This window comes from Nannobrachium achirus, assembly GCF_963921795.1.
Source record: "Nannobrachium achirus genome assembly, chromosome: 1".
Taxonomy (NCBI): domain Eukaryota; kingdom Metazoa; phylum Chordata; class Actinopteri; order Myctophiformes; family Myctophidae; genus Nannobrachium; species Nannobrachium achirus.
Window position 1 is genome coordinate 8,144,616 of NC_137810.1, and position 16,062 is coordinate 8,160,677.

The 16,062-nt window shown below is 43.0% G+C and overlaps 1 protein-coding gene across 1 annotated transcript in view; it reads right to left on the bottom strand.

The window, feature by feature from the left end:
- Positions 1-16,062, bottom strand: part of prdm5 (PR domain containing 5) — a 115,305-nt gene that overhangs the window by 86,612 nt on the left and 12,631 nt on the right. Inside the window, exons 4-8 of the mRNA XM_080723776.1 lie at positions 10,552-10,720; positions 7,854-8,031; positions 6,465-6,557; positions 4,798-4,919; positions 2,272-2,351 (exon numbers count right to left, since the gene is read on the bottom strand). Coding sequence (XP_080579902.1) covers positions 2,272-2,351; positions 4,798-4,919; positions 6,465-6,557; positions 7,854-8,031; positions 10,552-10,720 — 642 coding nt within the window. The remainder of the gene's footprint in view (positions 1-2,271; positions 2,352-4,797; positions 4,920-6,464; positions 6,558-7,853; positions 8,032-10,551; positions 10,721-16,062) is intronic.

Below are 16,062 nucleotides of genomic sequence, written 5' to 3' on the forward strand. Positions count from 1 at the left end.
CTCAAGAACAGACAAACTGAGGATTCAAAACACGCTTATAGAATCGGGTCAAAATTCTAATTTTCACGATTTTTCAAAAATAGCATATCTACAAGCTCACTGTGAGCTTGTATATCTGCTATTTTTCAATAGTTAAAGCATAAAATAATAATACACAATAATGTGTACCCGTTTAATGTACCATTTTATACTTTAAAAACTTGATTGAGGTTCACAACAAGCTGGAAACGTGTGGCCTCGCAGCGCTCTCTGAGCTGGTGGATCTGCTGTTTTGACACTTGTACATATTCTGAAGAACACCTGGAGACATGGCATTCAGTAACTGGATATTATGATATTATGAACATTCACGTTGGGGCCGTGGTGTCATTGTGAGGTTGTTGTCACAGTGAGCCTCTAGTGCAATTAAAATATAAAGACAAATATTTTATAAATAAAAATCACAAAACCCCTCTTTTTTGGCATCTGTCACATGAATAAGGTGACTGTTTTAGATAATCACAATTATTTAGCACTAGAGAAGGGGTGCCCTTCTCTTTTTGGAGCGTGTGCGCTAGCACGAGCTCCCTGTACGTGGCTTTGTGTGTCCACTTGAAAAAATTGTGTTGGTCAGCACGAGTTGGTCAGCACGGCGGGATCTGCGCATGTGCAACTTTTACCACGTGCGTGCACGCACGCACGCACGCACGCACGCACGCACGCACGCACGCACGCACACACACACACACACAATTCTTACTCATTGGAGCCTTGCAAGGGGCAAAACGTACACAGCCCGGTCCTCCTAAAGCAGGACGACAAGGTCCGACACCAAATTAATACTGATTTCTCTCTGATGTGTAATTTCTTTGATGCACATGCAGCGCACGTCAGACTGTGTGCTGTGGCAGAGCTCACCACAGCACTGCGCTCACTCGCGCTGGTACAGGCAGCAAACAGAACAAACGCTGCTGAGCTGGTAAACTTACTTATTGTTGTAGTTTGAAAGAAGCTTATTAATGCTGTGTTACCCACCTACTGTAGTCCTACTGTCCCTATCACTGTGTTAATTTTGCGTCGGGAGACTCAGGAAGCAAAGCGCTTCGCCTCCGTTTACAATCAATCAACATCTCCGTGCATGAGCAGTGCAGGGGCGGCCTTAGCTATTTTTTCACCCGTTTCACCAGCCTCCAAGAGCTAACTAAGTTAACTTCTGTATGTGATTGTTGCGCAACTAAAGATATTATTATTAGTATTATTGTTTTATTACATTTTGCTATTTGGCTATGTAAAAAAAAAAAATAATAATAATAATAATTTAAAAAAATAATTTCCTTGCATTTTTTAAATGAAAACAACATAGTTGAAACAATGTATTATTCTTTTACCAAAAAATGGAAATCGTAATCGAAAATCGACTTTTCTGAGAAATAAATCGAGATTTTATTTTTAGGCCACATCGAACAACCCTAACACACACACACACACTCAGTCAAGATATATTTAGAGCAGCAGCAGCAGCTCCACACAGACACACGCAGTGAAGCCTTTGTGTCAGCAGCGCATTCTCTCCAAGCCTTTGTGTCGGCAGCGCATTCTCTCCAAGCCTGCATTCCTCCACACACACACACGCTCCACTTCGAACCGAGGTTTGATTTTTTGACTTGACTTGAGACTTGAAAGCTACTTTTAAAATGACCAGCTCAACATGATCTACCCACCCTCAAAGAAATGCACCTGAAGGGGCTTTGGAATAGCGGCACTGGCATTACAAGACTATAAAACTGTAAAGGTGGTTGCACACTGCTGCGTTTTTCGTTGCGAAATGCGTTTTTCAGGGCAAGGAGAGAGAGAGAGATAGAGAGAGCAAGGGACCGAGTGGTGTGCGAAACGGGCGTCAGTGTGCAAACGTGACTGACATAACGTGAGGTTGATTTTTTTATTCACGCGCTCCGAAATTCACCCCGATATTCGGCCCGAAAAACGCAGCAGTGTGCAACCACCTTAATGCTACTGACTCTTGAAAGCAAAACATTGCATTGTTGGGGTTTGCCTTTAGAAGCCATGAAGGGAGCTGATCAAGTCACCTTATTCAAGTGACAGATGCCAAAAAGAGGGGTTTTGTGATTTGTATTTATAAATATTTGTCTTTATATTTTAATTACCGGTATAGTTTCATAGGGGCATGTCATGTGGTCTACCTGCACAGCCTTTGTGATCTACTGGTAGATCATGATCTACCTTTTGGGCAGCCCTGATCTAAAATAACTGGTGATCAGACTGTGGGCCCACCTTTCGGTGCTCCTGCAGGTTGAGCGAGGAGGAGCACTTCCTGTTACATATGGTGCACGTCAGCTTCCTCCGGGGGCTTCCTGTGAGACAGGAAGACAAGAAGACAGGAAGGAGGCCATTTAGCAACACACAGGACAGATCATCATCACAATGCACCTTAAACCATCTGGACCGTGGATGCAGATCTGTGTCACTTTAGACTCCAACCATTGTGTTGTGCTTTATCTATTGAAAAATAGCAGATATACAAGCTCGAGTGCCGCGCTGCGAGCTTGTAGATCTGCTATTTTTTTTTTAAACCCTGAAAATCTGAGCAAATCTTTGAATATATATATATGTTTTTCAAGCGAACATTTTGTAACTCAAATCTCTGCTTCTGGGGGTCCCTGGAACAACATATTTTTAGATGGGGGGTCCGCAACCAAATACGTGTCATTTTGAGGGTCCTTGACATGAAAAAGTTTGAGAACCGCTGATTTCGAAGGAGGATTTCGAAGACATTTATAGAATCGAGTCAAAGATATTCAAAGGCTTGCACACATTTTCAGAAATGTTCAAAAATGGCAGATGTACAAGCTCAAAGCGTGGCACTCGGTGGTGCGCCGCGAGCTTGTATATCTGCTATTTTTCACTATTTAAAGCACAAAATAACGGTTAAAGTGACAATGCGTTCCCGCTGTAAATGGCTTAAGCACAGTGAAAGTATATCGCTGGCGTTTTACAAGACAAAACATACCAGCGACATTCTAGACACGCCGACACCGTACACCCATTACACAACGGCATAACATATCACACTGCCTTTTGTTGCCGGGGGCGACCGTGACCGCGTGAGACAGAGAGTCACGGTCTGCCGCTGGGGAAGGAGAGTTTAAACGCCCTCGTCGAGTTTTTACACCACAATTAAAGAAAAGGTGTCTTCGTTTTGCAGCCAGGGCAGTAATGGAAACATTCCCATGGTCGTAGTGTCTATTACTTACGCCACCCCTACACCACACACACATACACGCACGCTAGGGGCGGAGATCTCTAGGTACCCGACCTTTCGATTCGATTCCGAGGGCTACGATTCGATTATAAATTGATTACCGATGCATCCAATACATGATTTAACCCCCCCTCACTGTGTGACTAATAAACAACAAGCGCTTTCTAAAGATCCGTGAGGAAAACAGATTGATTTAATTCCATTATCCTTTCTTTAAAAAACATTCCAAATCATTTGTTTTACATTTGTGAATCGATTTATAATTGGCCATGTCAGCATCGCGATTAATCTATGAATCGATTTTGTTTTCCACCCTTAACTCACGCCCACATCCACCCACATGCACACACACACACACACACACGCACGCGCACGCACACGCACACGCACACGCACACACACACGCACACACACACACACACACACACACACACACACACACACACACACACACACACACACACACACACACACACACACACACACATCGGTTGGTCTCCCATCAAGCGGAGGATAGTTTCGTCATGTCAGGGCTAATGCTTTGTCACCATACGTGTGTGTGTAAGTGAATCCAGCTGCCCTGCAGCCCGCTTCCTGTCATTAATAACAGCCAGCGGATGCTACTGTGGTATGAATGAACCGGAGCATCTTTATTTAATGAGGAGCTGAACTGATCAGGGTTGGAGTGGCGTTACCCTGTGTTTGGTGTCATGGTGCTGACTAATCAGCTTCAAAATAGGACCTTTTAGAGCTGTGGTTCTAAAAAGTGGGGTCCGGGGACCCAGGGCCACGGGGGTCCTTGAGGGGGTTCCGGGGGTTCCTCCTCAGTAAAATTAGGAATGGTTTAAACACTTAAGCCCCATGTAAAAGATATGTCCTCAAATGTATGTTTTTAAATGTATGTAATGTAATATGTGGACCCCAGGAAGACTAGCAGTGCCTTAGGGCACAGCTAATGGGGATCCTAACAAATACAAATGTCATAGTTATACTGGATCTCTTCTCCACTAGTAGTCCCTCAGTAACATTTTCGTCAAGTTTTTAATTGTTGACACAATAGTCAATATATTTAGTCATAGTCATCATAGCTTAGTCTTTTCGTTTTGTTTTTGCCAGTGAAAAAAGGTAGTCGACGAACATTTTAGTCAGAGTTTTAGTCGACATAAATCCAGTGGGAAAATGTACTCTATAAGAATGACTACAGCATAGGCAGTCGTAGAATGCCATACTTGTATCTAATCTAACAACTAAGATCTTCTCTTATGGGTGAGTCTTTTTAAATGGCGCTCCAAACGGCCAGATAGGAATGAATTCGGGGGGTTCTCCTGGACATTTAAAGAACACTTCTTTAGGGTACGGTCACACTGCGGTTTAATTATTTCTATCTATGAGGGCGGATTCTGCCAAGGGAATGGAGTGGTTTGCTTCCATTTGTGTATTTCTGTGAATATACGCTCCGGTCCCATTGAAATGCATTGGCAGAATCTAACCTCATAGGTAGGATTAAACTTCGGTGTGACCTCGGAGGAGAACCAGACCTGTGTGAACGTTCTCCTTGTGCTTCTTCAGGGCGTCTTTGCTCTTGAACCTTTTCCCACAGCTCTCCGCTTTGCAGATGAACCGGGCGTCTCCCCTGCACGCCTCCTTGTGCTGCTCGAAGCTGCACACACACGCACACACACACACGCACACGCGCACGCGCACACACACACACACACACACACACACACACACACACACACACACACACACACACACACACACACACACACACACACACACACACACACGCACACACACGCACGCACGCACGCACGCACGCACGCACGCACACACGCACACACACAATACGGTATGTCAGTGGAGAACGAGGTCAAGCTGTCTATACGATACACAGTGTTAACTCTATACCTGGAGTCTAAGTGAACCAGTATAATTAATGAAGCTGGTTGACACTGATCTGCTGTAGTGAATATCACACTCACATCCACTGTAAATACACTGTAGTGAATATCACACTCACATCCACTGTAAATACACTGTAGTGAATATCACACTCACATCCACTGTAAATACACTGTAGTGAATATCACACTCACATTGTACCCACTGTAAATACACTGTAGTGAATATCACACTCACATTGTACCCACTGTAAATACATTGTAGTGAATATCACACTCACATTGTATCCACTGTAAATACACTGTAGTGAATATCACACTCACATTGTACCCACTGTAAATACATTGTAGTGAATATCACACTCACATTGTATCCACTGTAAATACACTGTAGTGAATATCACACTCACATTGTATCCACTGTAAATACACTGTAGTGAATATCACACTCACATTGTACCCACTGTAAATACATTGTAGTGAATATCACACTCACATTGTACCCACTGTAAATACATTGTAGTGAATATCAGCCTCACATTGTATCCACTGTAAATACACTGTAGTGAATATCACACTCACATTGTACCCACTGTAAATACACTGTAGTGAATATCACACTCACATTGTACCCACTGTAAATACACTGTAGTGAATATCACACTCACATTGTACCCACTGTAAATACACTGTAGTGAATATCACACTCACATTGTATCCACTGTAAATACACTGTAGTGAATATCACACTCACATTGTATCCACTGTAAATACACTGTAGTGAATATCACACTCACATTGTATCAGCTGTAAATACACTGTAGTGAATATCACACTCACATTGTATCAGCTGTAAATACACTGTAGTGAATATCAGCCTCACATTGTATCCACTGTAAATACACTGTAGTGAATACTAGTAAGACACCTGAGGGTGACATGCGACCTCAGGGTGACATGCGACCTCAGGGTGACATGCGACCTTGCCCTAAAGGGTGTGTGTGTGTGTGTGTGTGTGTGTGTGTGTGTGTGTGTGTGTGTGTGTGTGTGTGTGTGTGCGTGCGTGCGCTCGTGCGTGCGTGTGTAGGCCAGACTTTGCGTCTTCTATTTTGCATTTTTCACATTTATTTTTTTTACCTCATTACTTGTTTATTCTTACATTGTTCTCTTGAATCTATCTATCTGTGTCTCAACTCTTGCCTGTGTGTGTCCTGTGTTTCATGCCTACTACGATGCTGCTATGACGAGTTGTTCAGAGGTATAAGTGAGGCTCAGTCACAGTGTGTACAGTGTGTTGTTACCTGGACTCTGAGCTGAATGAGTTGTGACACAGCGAGCACTGGTGAGCCTTGGAGTCTCCTGAGGCAGCCAGTGACTCAGAGCAATGCAGCACGCTGTGGAAGCATGCACACAGTAGACACACAACAAACAAGACCAAACTAAATGAGCAGCAAGATAAGGAATCAGACAAATTCACACTGTGCCTTATAGCAGGGTTTCTCAAAGTGGGGTGCCTGGCACCCTAAGGTGCCGTGACGCAAGTTCCACAGAATACTATTTTGTGATTCATCAGATACATCAAAAGCATAGAAATAGTAACCTAGGATAGTAAGTAAACCAAGAACCTATCATCAGTCTAAAGGGCTTTGCACACAGGACCGTTGCGTTTTTTTTTTTTTTTTTTTAGTTTGCTGCATGATTTGGTGTGCAAGGCTGTGCGGAATCCACACTGCGAATCCGAAAAGGGGTCATAAAAGGAGTCAATGAGTTTTTACCGCATGCGACAAGACGCACAAATCGAAATGGGTTGGATCGGGAAAAAAACGCACAGCCGCAGCCACCTGCTGCATGGCAAATTCGGAGCCGGTGTGCATGAGGTCATAAAGAATCATTGTTTTCTTTGAAAAATGTGTCTGTGTGCAAAGCCCTTAACAGTAGAATAACCACAAAAATCTATATGACTTTATGTCATATAGATTTTTGTGGTTATTCTATTCTCTGTAAAAGTAACAATATAATTCAGGAGTGCAGTGGCTGAAAAGGTTATTTACAGGGGTACCCTGAGCCAATCAGAATCAAGCATTGGACCAAGGTGTGTAACAATCAGGGTTCCCACACATTTTTACCAATTCATTTCCGAAACTTTTCCAGAATATTTAACCCAATTTCCAGGACTATATAACAATAATTCAGCTCAATAACAGGTCGCTTACTCCTATGCGCAATGCCCAAACACAGGTAGTGTATGCCAGTGGTTCTCAACCTTTTCAGGCCGTGACCACCGAAATAATCATGTTTTAACTGGGGACCCCCCACCCTGACGAGCACTAAGAGTTGAGGAATTTTGTATGACACGGTTCTATTGTGAAAATAGCAGATCTACATGCTCACAACGCCTCGCAACGCGAGTAGATGTAGATCTCCTATTTTCACAATTTCTGCCTCTATATATTTGACAATTTGGCCCATGTTTCATTTGTCATTTCAGAGGTATTAACAAAATCAATAACCAAAGACAATGCATAGCTATTTTTCCAGGACCTTCCAGGACCCTTGATCAATTCCAAAACTTTTCCAGTACTGGAAAAATATTGTTCTAATTTCAAAATATTTCCAGGAATTTCATGACCGTGGGAACACCTGAATAATGTAAGATGCAGCTCTGTGTTGTAGTGACAGGGTGAACGTACTGTCTCTGCAGGGCCTGTTTGATGGGGAACTTCTTGCCACAGTTCCTGCACTTGTACTCCTTGTCCTCGGTGCTGGGCCTCTGGTGAAGGCTCTGGAGGTGGGCCGCGAGGATCTCCTCACTGGGGAAGCTGCTCTCACACAGCAGGCATGGGTGGTCCTCCTTCTTGATCACCAGCTCTGTACACACGCACACACACACTTAAAACCCATTTAGAACGGGTACACTGTATTGTGTATCATTATGTTATGCTTTAACTATAGAAAAATAGCAGATATACAAGCTCGCAGCGCGGCAGACCCGATTCTATAAGTGTCTTTTGAATCCTTCTAAGGTTTTTTTGAAAAACCTATGTTTCTATGTCAGCAATCTGGCCAGCCATCGTCAAAGAAAAGGTCCTTTTCACTTAACTGGAGCTCAGTTAGTCTGTTCTTGAGAGACCAATATGTCAGTGGTTCTCAAACCTTTTCATGTGAAGGATCCCCAAAATGATATTTATTTGGCCACAGACCCCCATTTCAAAATATTTAGTTCCAGGGACCACCCAGAAGCAAAATTTTAGTTACAAATGTTCGCTTTGAAAATACATATATTCAAAGATTTGCACACATTTTCACGACTTTTTCAAAAATAGCAGATCTACAAGCTCGCAGCGCGGCACTCGGTGCCGCGCTGTGAGCTATATCTGCTATTTTTCACTGGTTAAAGCATTCAATAATGCTAGGCCTAAATGGGTTAAAAACAACACATCTGAAACAGCATCATATTGAGTTGGGTTGGGCAGGTGTAGATTTAGAAAACCCTGTGGGGTTTATGAGGTTAATCTCACCTCATTTAACAGCAAAAATACAAAATAATCATTTAAATCAAAAGAACGAACAACGTAGTGACATAAATAATACAACAAATGAATGTACAGTATGAAAAGAAACATTTATCAATTTAAAAAAAAAAAATTTGATAGGCTGTTTTAATTTTAATTAATTCATTTGATTAAATTAATTCCCTTAATTTTGACGAATTCTTATTTTTGCCCTCAACATAGGAGAAGTTGCTTAAACAAATGCAAAGGTATAGTTTGTATTGCACGTTTAGGAGAAATTTTGCATAATTTTCACCAGACTCTTGGCCGAGTGGCCCGCCTGGCAAATAAAGTGCTGCAGGAAACCCTGAGTGGGTTCTAAGCGTATATCTTGAGGCTGTCATGGGTATGACGAGTGTGTGTGTGTGTGTGTGTGTGTGTGTGTGTGTGTGTGTGTGTGTGTGTGTGTGTGTGTGTGTGTGTGTGCGTGTCTTGTCCTCAGCTATTTGAGAGGCCCTCTTTTACTGTCCGTTTCTTGTAGATGCTGGTAAGCTGAGTGAAATCAATAATGCTACCTGATTCATTACTAATGAACACTTGGATCTACATAACTTCTGAAAGCAAGTCAAGTCATCTCGAAGAATACCATCACATTATCGATATTGTAATATTCTGTATTCTGTCCAAAAATACCATGATATTAGATTCCATCGACATCGCCCAGACGGTGACCGGTCGATGTCCCTGCTTTAAACGCAGAGACTGCTGCGTGTACATCAACACAATTATGACATGCTGAGCATAATGTGAACCAGATGGATGGATATTAATCCATGTAATGGATGGATAACATCTTCACTAGAGACCGGCCCGGGACACATTCTTGGGTCCCACGCCGACCCCGCCCAGAGTTTGGAGAGTCCCAGACCGCCAATTACTGATGTTTTGAACGTTTTTTGTCTTTGTAGAAAGAAAAAAGAGAGAAAAAAAAGAAAAAGAAAAAAGAAAGAAATTGATGCACATTGGCTGCATAACTGACAATACCAGTAGTCAAACAAGTCAAATATATCAAGATTGATTGCTAAGTTCGACAGGGTTTTTAGTTTTTTTAGTAGCGACTCTAGCGAGAGTGAGAAAAAGACGAACATAGCGAATCAGTCTAAGCCCAATGACCCCTTAGCTGAGAGGGAGAGATGAAGCAGTGTTCTCCAGTACATATATCAGGGCATGACATTAAGGCTTGTCCTGTTGTCCAGGACAAGTAATAAATCCTTCCGGTAAAGTTAATTGAAAATGTACATGTCCGTTGGACAAGTGGCTCTTGGTTTCACTTTTTCTGTGATGCTCCTAGCAGCTTTGTGCTGTGCTGTATGCAGAATATGGACTGACCATACTGTGGAGGGTGGAGGGAGCAATGGAGGTCGTTAGCAGTCCTTTTGTTATTCATTCTATTTCAATGTCTGACTCCAATGCATGCATTTAAGAAAGAAATTACTGTGAAATGTCACATTTTTATACAGACAAGTGACTTTTGTGCCAGTGAATGGGAAATGTATACTTAAGTGCCTCAAAATGTTAATGTCAAGCCCTGCAGATATATGCAGTGTTAAGTGGACCACAGTGTTAAGTGGACCACAGTGTTAAGTGGATCACAGTGTTAAGTGGACCACAGTGTTAAGTGGACCACAGTGTTAAGTGGATCACAGTGTTAAGTGGACCACAGTGTTAAGTGGACCACAGTGTTAAGTGGACCACAGTGTTAAGTGGACCACAGTGTTAAGTGGACCACACCACAGGCCAGGTGTGACGGCAGTGCTGAGTGGACCTTAGTACGTACCCATCTCCACCACATGCTTGGTATTAAGAGGGTATAAGGTATTAAGAGGGTTCAACGTACCCATCTCCACCACATGCTTGGCCTCGCTGCTGTCCTCGTCTTCATCCTTCACCACCACCTCCTCCTCTTCCTCCTCCTCCTCCTCCATGTCACTGTCCAGGTAGCCAATCAGGAGCTCCGTGTCCGACTCGATGTCGTCCACCGCCAGGTAGAAGATGTTCTCTCCGTCCTGAAGGGGGCAGCGCAGAGACACAGAGTTGTTATTATATTTTCATCATGGGACACCGTGGTATCACTAAAGCCTAACGCATACTATACCAGAACAGACAGCATTTGTTTGGTTCGGCTGGTCCAAAACTACAATATGATGTCTTTGATTACATTTGATAATATTCACTGAATACTTATATTTTGAATTGATCATTATCACTTCAATTTAACGGAACACCAGTTGCACTGTCCTTGGTGCATTCTTTGCATGTACACAAACAGCTATATTTTCGTCCATGCCTTACCCCTTATCCCTAAACTTATTTGCAATTTTTTTACTATTTTGAAAAACATTTTAAAATACTTAAAATAGACAATCTACATTGACACACTGTAGTGCGTAGGCTACCGCCCTACTTTACCATCTGAGATCTCTCGGTGGGAGTTGATAACGCTCGTAAAGCCCCGGGCCGAACCAATCAGCGGCAGCTACGGGCGGGCTCTGAGCGGCTCTGAACCAATAGAGTCTGATTGCAGACCACGTGGAAACCCAGGAGGCGGATGAGTGGTTTGAGTTGGCACTCCCAGACTGTGATTGAGAGACGGCCCCATCCAATCACCTGCTAAAGAATTTAAAAAAATGGCCCGCCCCTTACATCGAGTCTGCCGGAGGGATCCCAGATGAAGGTAGAAGAGCGATATGCAGCGCAGCCAGGCATACGCACTGCTGCCATCATCGGGCGCAGTCAGGTTAACAAGTAGCAATGTTTTCATCTATCTATAAATGCGACAAATCTCTGTCTGTCTGTCTGTGTGTATGTAATCCGCGTATCTCGAGAACCATTCGTCCCACCGGCTTCAGATTCGGCACGCACGTTCCCCGCCGCGGCGCGGAGTGCAGTGCAAAAATCTCTGTGAATGTGTATGTATGTATGTAATCCGCGTATCTCGAGAACCGTTCTTCCCACCGGCACGCGCGTTCTCCAGATATGGGCATAAAATGAATGCCCGAATGCGGAGCTGATGTCTGACATCAGAGTATTCCGCAACCGGTACTGTGTGTGCAGAGATCTCCATATATGGGCATAAGGGGACAAAGGCAAACAGATGGTCAAAACGTGTCCTATGACAACAGGTATATTGGGGTTTGCATTAAAGTGTGGGGCATTCATGGGGTCCGCTCCAAAAAAGAAAATAAAAGAGACAAAGACAAACATAAGACAAGCAACAAAGTGTGGGACTGGGAGGATGACTTGAATGATGCAGATTTAAGCAGGCTGTGTATTCTGCTTAAAGAAGAAACAAACAAAAAGCGACAGAGATCTCATATATGGGCATAAAATGGATGCAGATAAACAGATATCTCCATATACGGGCATAAAGGGACACAGACAGACAGATACAGAGATCTCCATATATGGGCATAAAATGGACGCAAATAGACAGATATCTCCATATATGGACATATATGGGCATAAAATGGACCCAGAACTATATCTGCAGTGATCTCCATATATGGACATAAAATGGACGCCGACAGACAGACAGATACAGATATCTCCATATATGGGCATAAATGGACACAGGCAAACAGATGGTCAAAACGGGTCTAATGGGGTTTGCATTAAAGGGCGGGGCATTCATTCCCTATTTACATCGTTCCCGAGTTGGCCAGGTCGCCGACTAGACGCTGGCTCTAGTCAATATCAACCAGCAACGACTAGAGGCATCAATTGGGTATGGCAAATTCCATACCTTGGGAAGGGGAAAAACATAAAATGTACTTCCTAAAATACATTCATGCCTGTTGATAAGGTATGGCAACATGACTGGTGTCTCACCCGTGGTGAAGGCACAAAAAGATGAATCCAATGACACTGCCAATGGCCATACCCAATTGACGCCTCTGGTCGTTGCTGGTTGATATTGATGAAAGAATTGCTATGTGTATCACAGCTTAGTTTTTATTTACTTTTTATTTAGTTTTCGTCAGTGAAAAAAAACGCAGTCGACAACCATTTTTCGTCATAGTTTTAGTCGACGAAATCAACACTGGTGCGGTGGATGAAAAGGTTATTTCCAGGGCTGCCCTGAGAACCGCTGTCCTAGTGGGGTGAGTGCTTACGCTACGCAGACACAGGAAGTCCAGCAGAGTTTTTGGCAGTCTTGCGTTCTATTGATTTGTCTCTGGTTTTAACTCAGGCTTAACGACGGGCGGTTTGAAAGTCATTAGGGCCCGGGCGACGCTTGATTAAGGTCAGGGGTCGATAGCCTCGGCCTTAAAGAGGGTGTCATTAACGTTCCCGTCCCCAAAGGTCACCGCTAATAAAATCAAAACGTCGTTTGGCTCCAGCCGTGGGATTCCTAAAACGCACATAAATATTAATTTGCGAAGCCAAACCGCGCAATAAACGTCAGCGCTGATGAAGCGCAGAGCCTTGGCGCACGTGAGCGACCTTTTAAACGACCAATCACGACGTGCGGAGAGGAGACCTGAAACGCTCTTCTCTGCTTTGAATTTGTCTTTTTTTTCTTTCTTGTCTTTTCTCTGCGAGTCAGGAATCTTCCTTGAACCGGTGACATTTCCCAGAGCCTGTACCGTGTGTGTGTGTGTGTGTGTGTGTGTGTGTGTGTGTGTGTGTGTGTGTGTGTGTGTGTGTGTGTGTGTGTGTGTGTGTGTGTGTGTGCTGCTAAGGTCAGGCTGATGTCTGGCTACTGTTGATGACAACATCAAACGCTTTCATCCAAAGACCATGCTACAGAGATTGCATAATAATACAATAAATAATGATAATATTCAACTACTCCAGGATTTGATTAAAAATCTAAAAATAAACACAGCAAAATCAATCCGTTTATAGGTCAGAACAATCACAAAGAACTGGCACTATATGGACCGTATACGCATGCATAAAGTGAGTGTCAAAGTGAGTTTAACGTTGTTTAATGCAATCATATAGGACTGTTCTGTTTGGATGTATGAGCTGTCAAGGCCAGAAAGTAGTGTTTTGCCACTCAGTAGGCGTTCCCGCATAACATCCAGGTATGATGATGATGTCACGCGTATACCCTCTATAACCAAAACATAAATGATCTGTACATTGAAACGATACACACTATGTGATGCCAGCTCAACAACGACCTGGCATCTTATATATACATTCCTCTAAGAGCCGCATCCCACTTCCAAGCCCATTCACGCCCACTTCACATCCACCTCAACTCATAGCTAGATCAGATGTAGATCAGATGTATGTCGGTAGAACTCACGGAATACCGCCCTAACTCTATCATTGGCCCCCCGTTGCCATGGTGACCGGTGACCGCCGTCCATTGGCTCGTATTCCCATCTATGGGACTGGCGGATCCAATTTCAACCGAGGGGGGCGTAGCCAGAACACACACACACACACACACACACACACACACACACACACACACACACACACAAAAATAGCTAATAGTTAGCTCACAACTTTCCACTTTTCTCTTTCACCTCAATCGCAGTAACATCCGTATACACCACGTCATCGCATCACCATTTTTTTTTTCAAAACTTTTTTTTTTCATTTTTTTTTTCTCAAACTTTTTTTTTCTCAAAAATTTTTTTTTCTCAAAAAACTTTTTTTCTCAAAAAACTTTTTTTTTCTCAAAAACTTTTTTTCTCAAACTTTTTTTCTCAAAAAACTTTTTTTTTCTCAAAAAACTATTTTTCTCAAAAAACTATTTTTTCTCAAAAAACTATTTTTTCTCAAAAAAAACATATTTGGCCATTACACACACCACACTGCCGCAACATGGCGGTGAGGGCCGCACAGCGGCCTGAACTCTAGACTTTTGCGGCCCGAAGGGCCGCAAACTTCTAGTCAGTCTACATCAGAGGTTTTCAAAGTGGGTGACGGGGCGTGCACCCTGGGGTGCCGTGACGGCAGTCCAGGGGTGCCGCGAGATCATCTTTAAACTTGAAGTAGGCTACAAAGTTATTTTCAGTCAGTTCTAAACAAAATGGCTCGTATCTCCAAGTTTCAAATGTGTACGTCTTTTGGTAAAGCAAAGCCCTGCTTCATCATACAAGACTGTCGCACAAAACTAGTGAAAACAGCCGATCTACAAGCACACAACACCTCGCGATACATTTTATAGATGATAAATACAAAACGAACGGTTTTGGACATACAAGGTTTCCACCCGACAACGACGATATGCTATACACCAACACGGAGCTAGAAAGGAACGCCCATAAACGTCACATCCGCTTTGAGCGTGGGGGAAAACAAACCGCCTTTCCCCATTGACTTAATACAGCGTAAACAGTACTATCGTTTTAATCACGTTCAGAGCGATTCTTTTGGACGATAAAACACTCGACAGCCAAGAAAAATCCATCAGAAGGACTTCTGGAACGCAATCGTTCACTCGCCGTCGTAAAGTTCACTTATTATTAAGATAACAAGCCTATTATGGATGACTGATTGATTGATTGAACGCACCGCTGTGCAGCACGGAGCTACTGTACCTCGCCACCTCGTCTAAACTACTACTCCTGCCTCATCAAAACCTCTGGAATAAAACGGGACCCAATTTTACTCTTTATACGTTGACCACATATTCAGTCTACTACACCAAATCTATTTTTGCCAATCTATGCCGTGCCAAAAATTAACAAGCTCGCACATAGGTTGGACCCCGGTTATCTTCTCCCTGGCATATAGGATATAGAAGTCGGAGTTCAAGTGGTTTGTAATCAGAGTCAGATTAATATATTCCCCGCAAATTACACAAGCACTGACTGAGATGGAGATCTGTCGTTTCTGTAGGCTATCCAAGTTACACAACCATGAGATGAGATCGGAGATCTGTTTTTCTCTCCATCTACTCTACTCCCTGTGTTACAAAAAAAACATGTTTGCACATGCAGTGTTCATTTCAATCCTGGTAGAGACACTAATATTAATATGAGATATGATCAATTAAACGTGCCACAATATAAATCCAACAGCCAGGCCCATTAGTCGTCAATAGATTTGAAACGTGAATATGGTCTAAATCCATTCCCATTGCCTAATACACTTACAATGGCATCCTCCTCCTGTGTCCTTCCCGTACGTGTTCCATGAACATCATTGCTGAATTAATGGCCTTTGTTTTTTGATATTGTGATTAGTGTAATTGATCATGTTCATGAAAATGTGAAAGTGTGTCTCTTACCAGGTGATTAAATCAGTCAGATAACCATGGCATTGATCCGACCAGTCCTATAAGGACAACAATTAATCCCGATGCTATTGCAGATAGTTTTTTGTCCAGGCATTTGCAGTAAGGAATCAATGTAGAGTTGCACAATATAAGCACCCGTGGTCC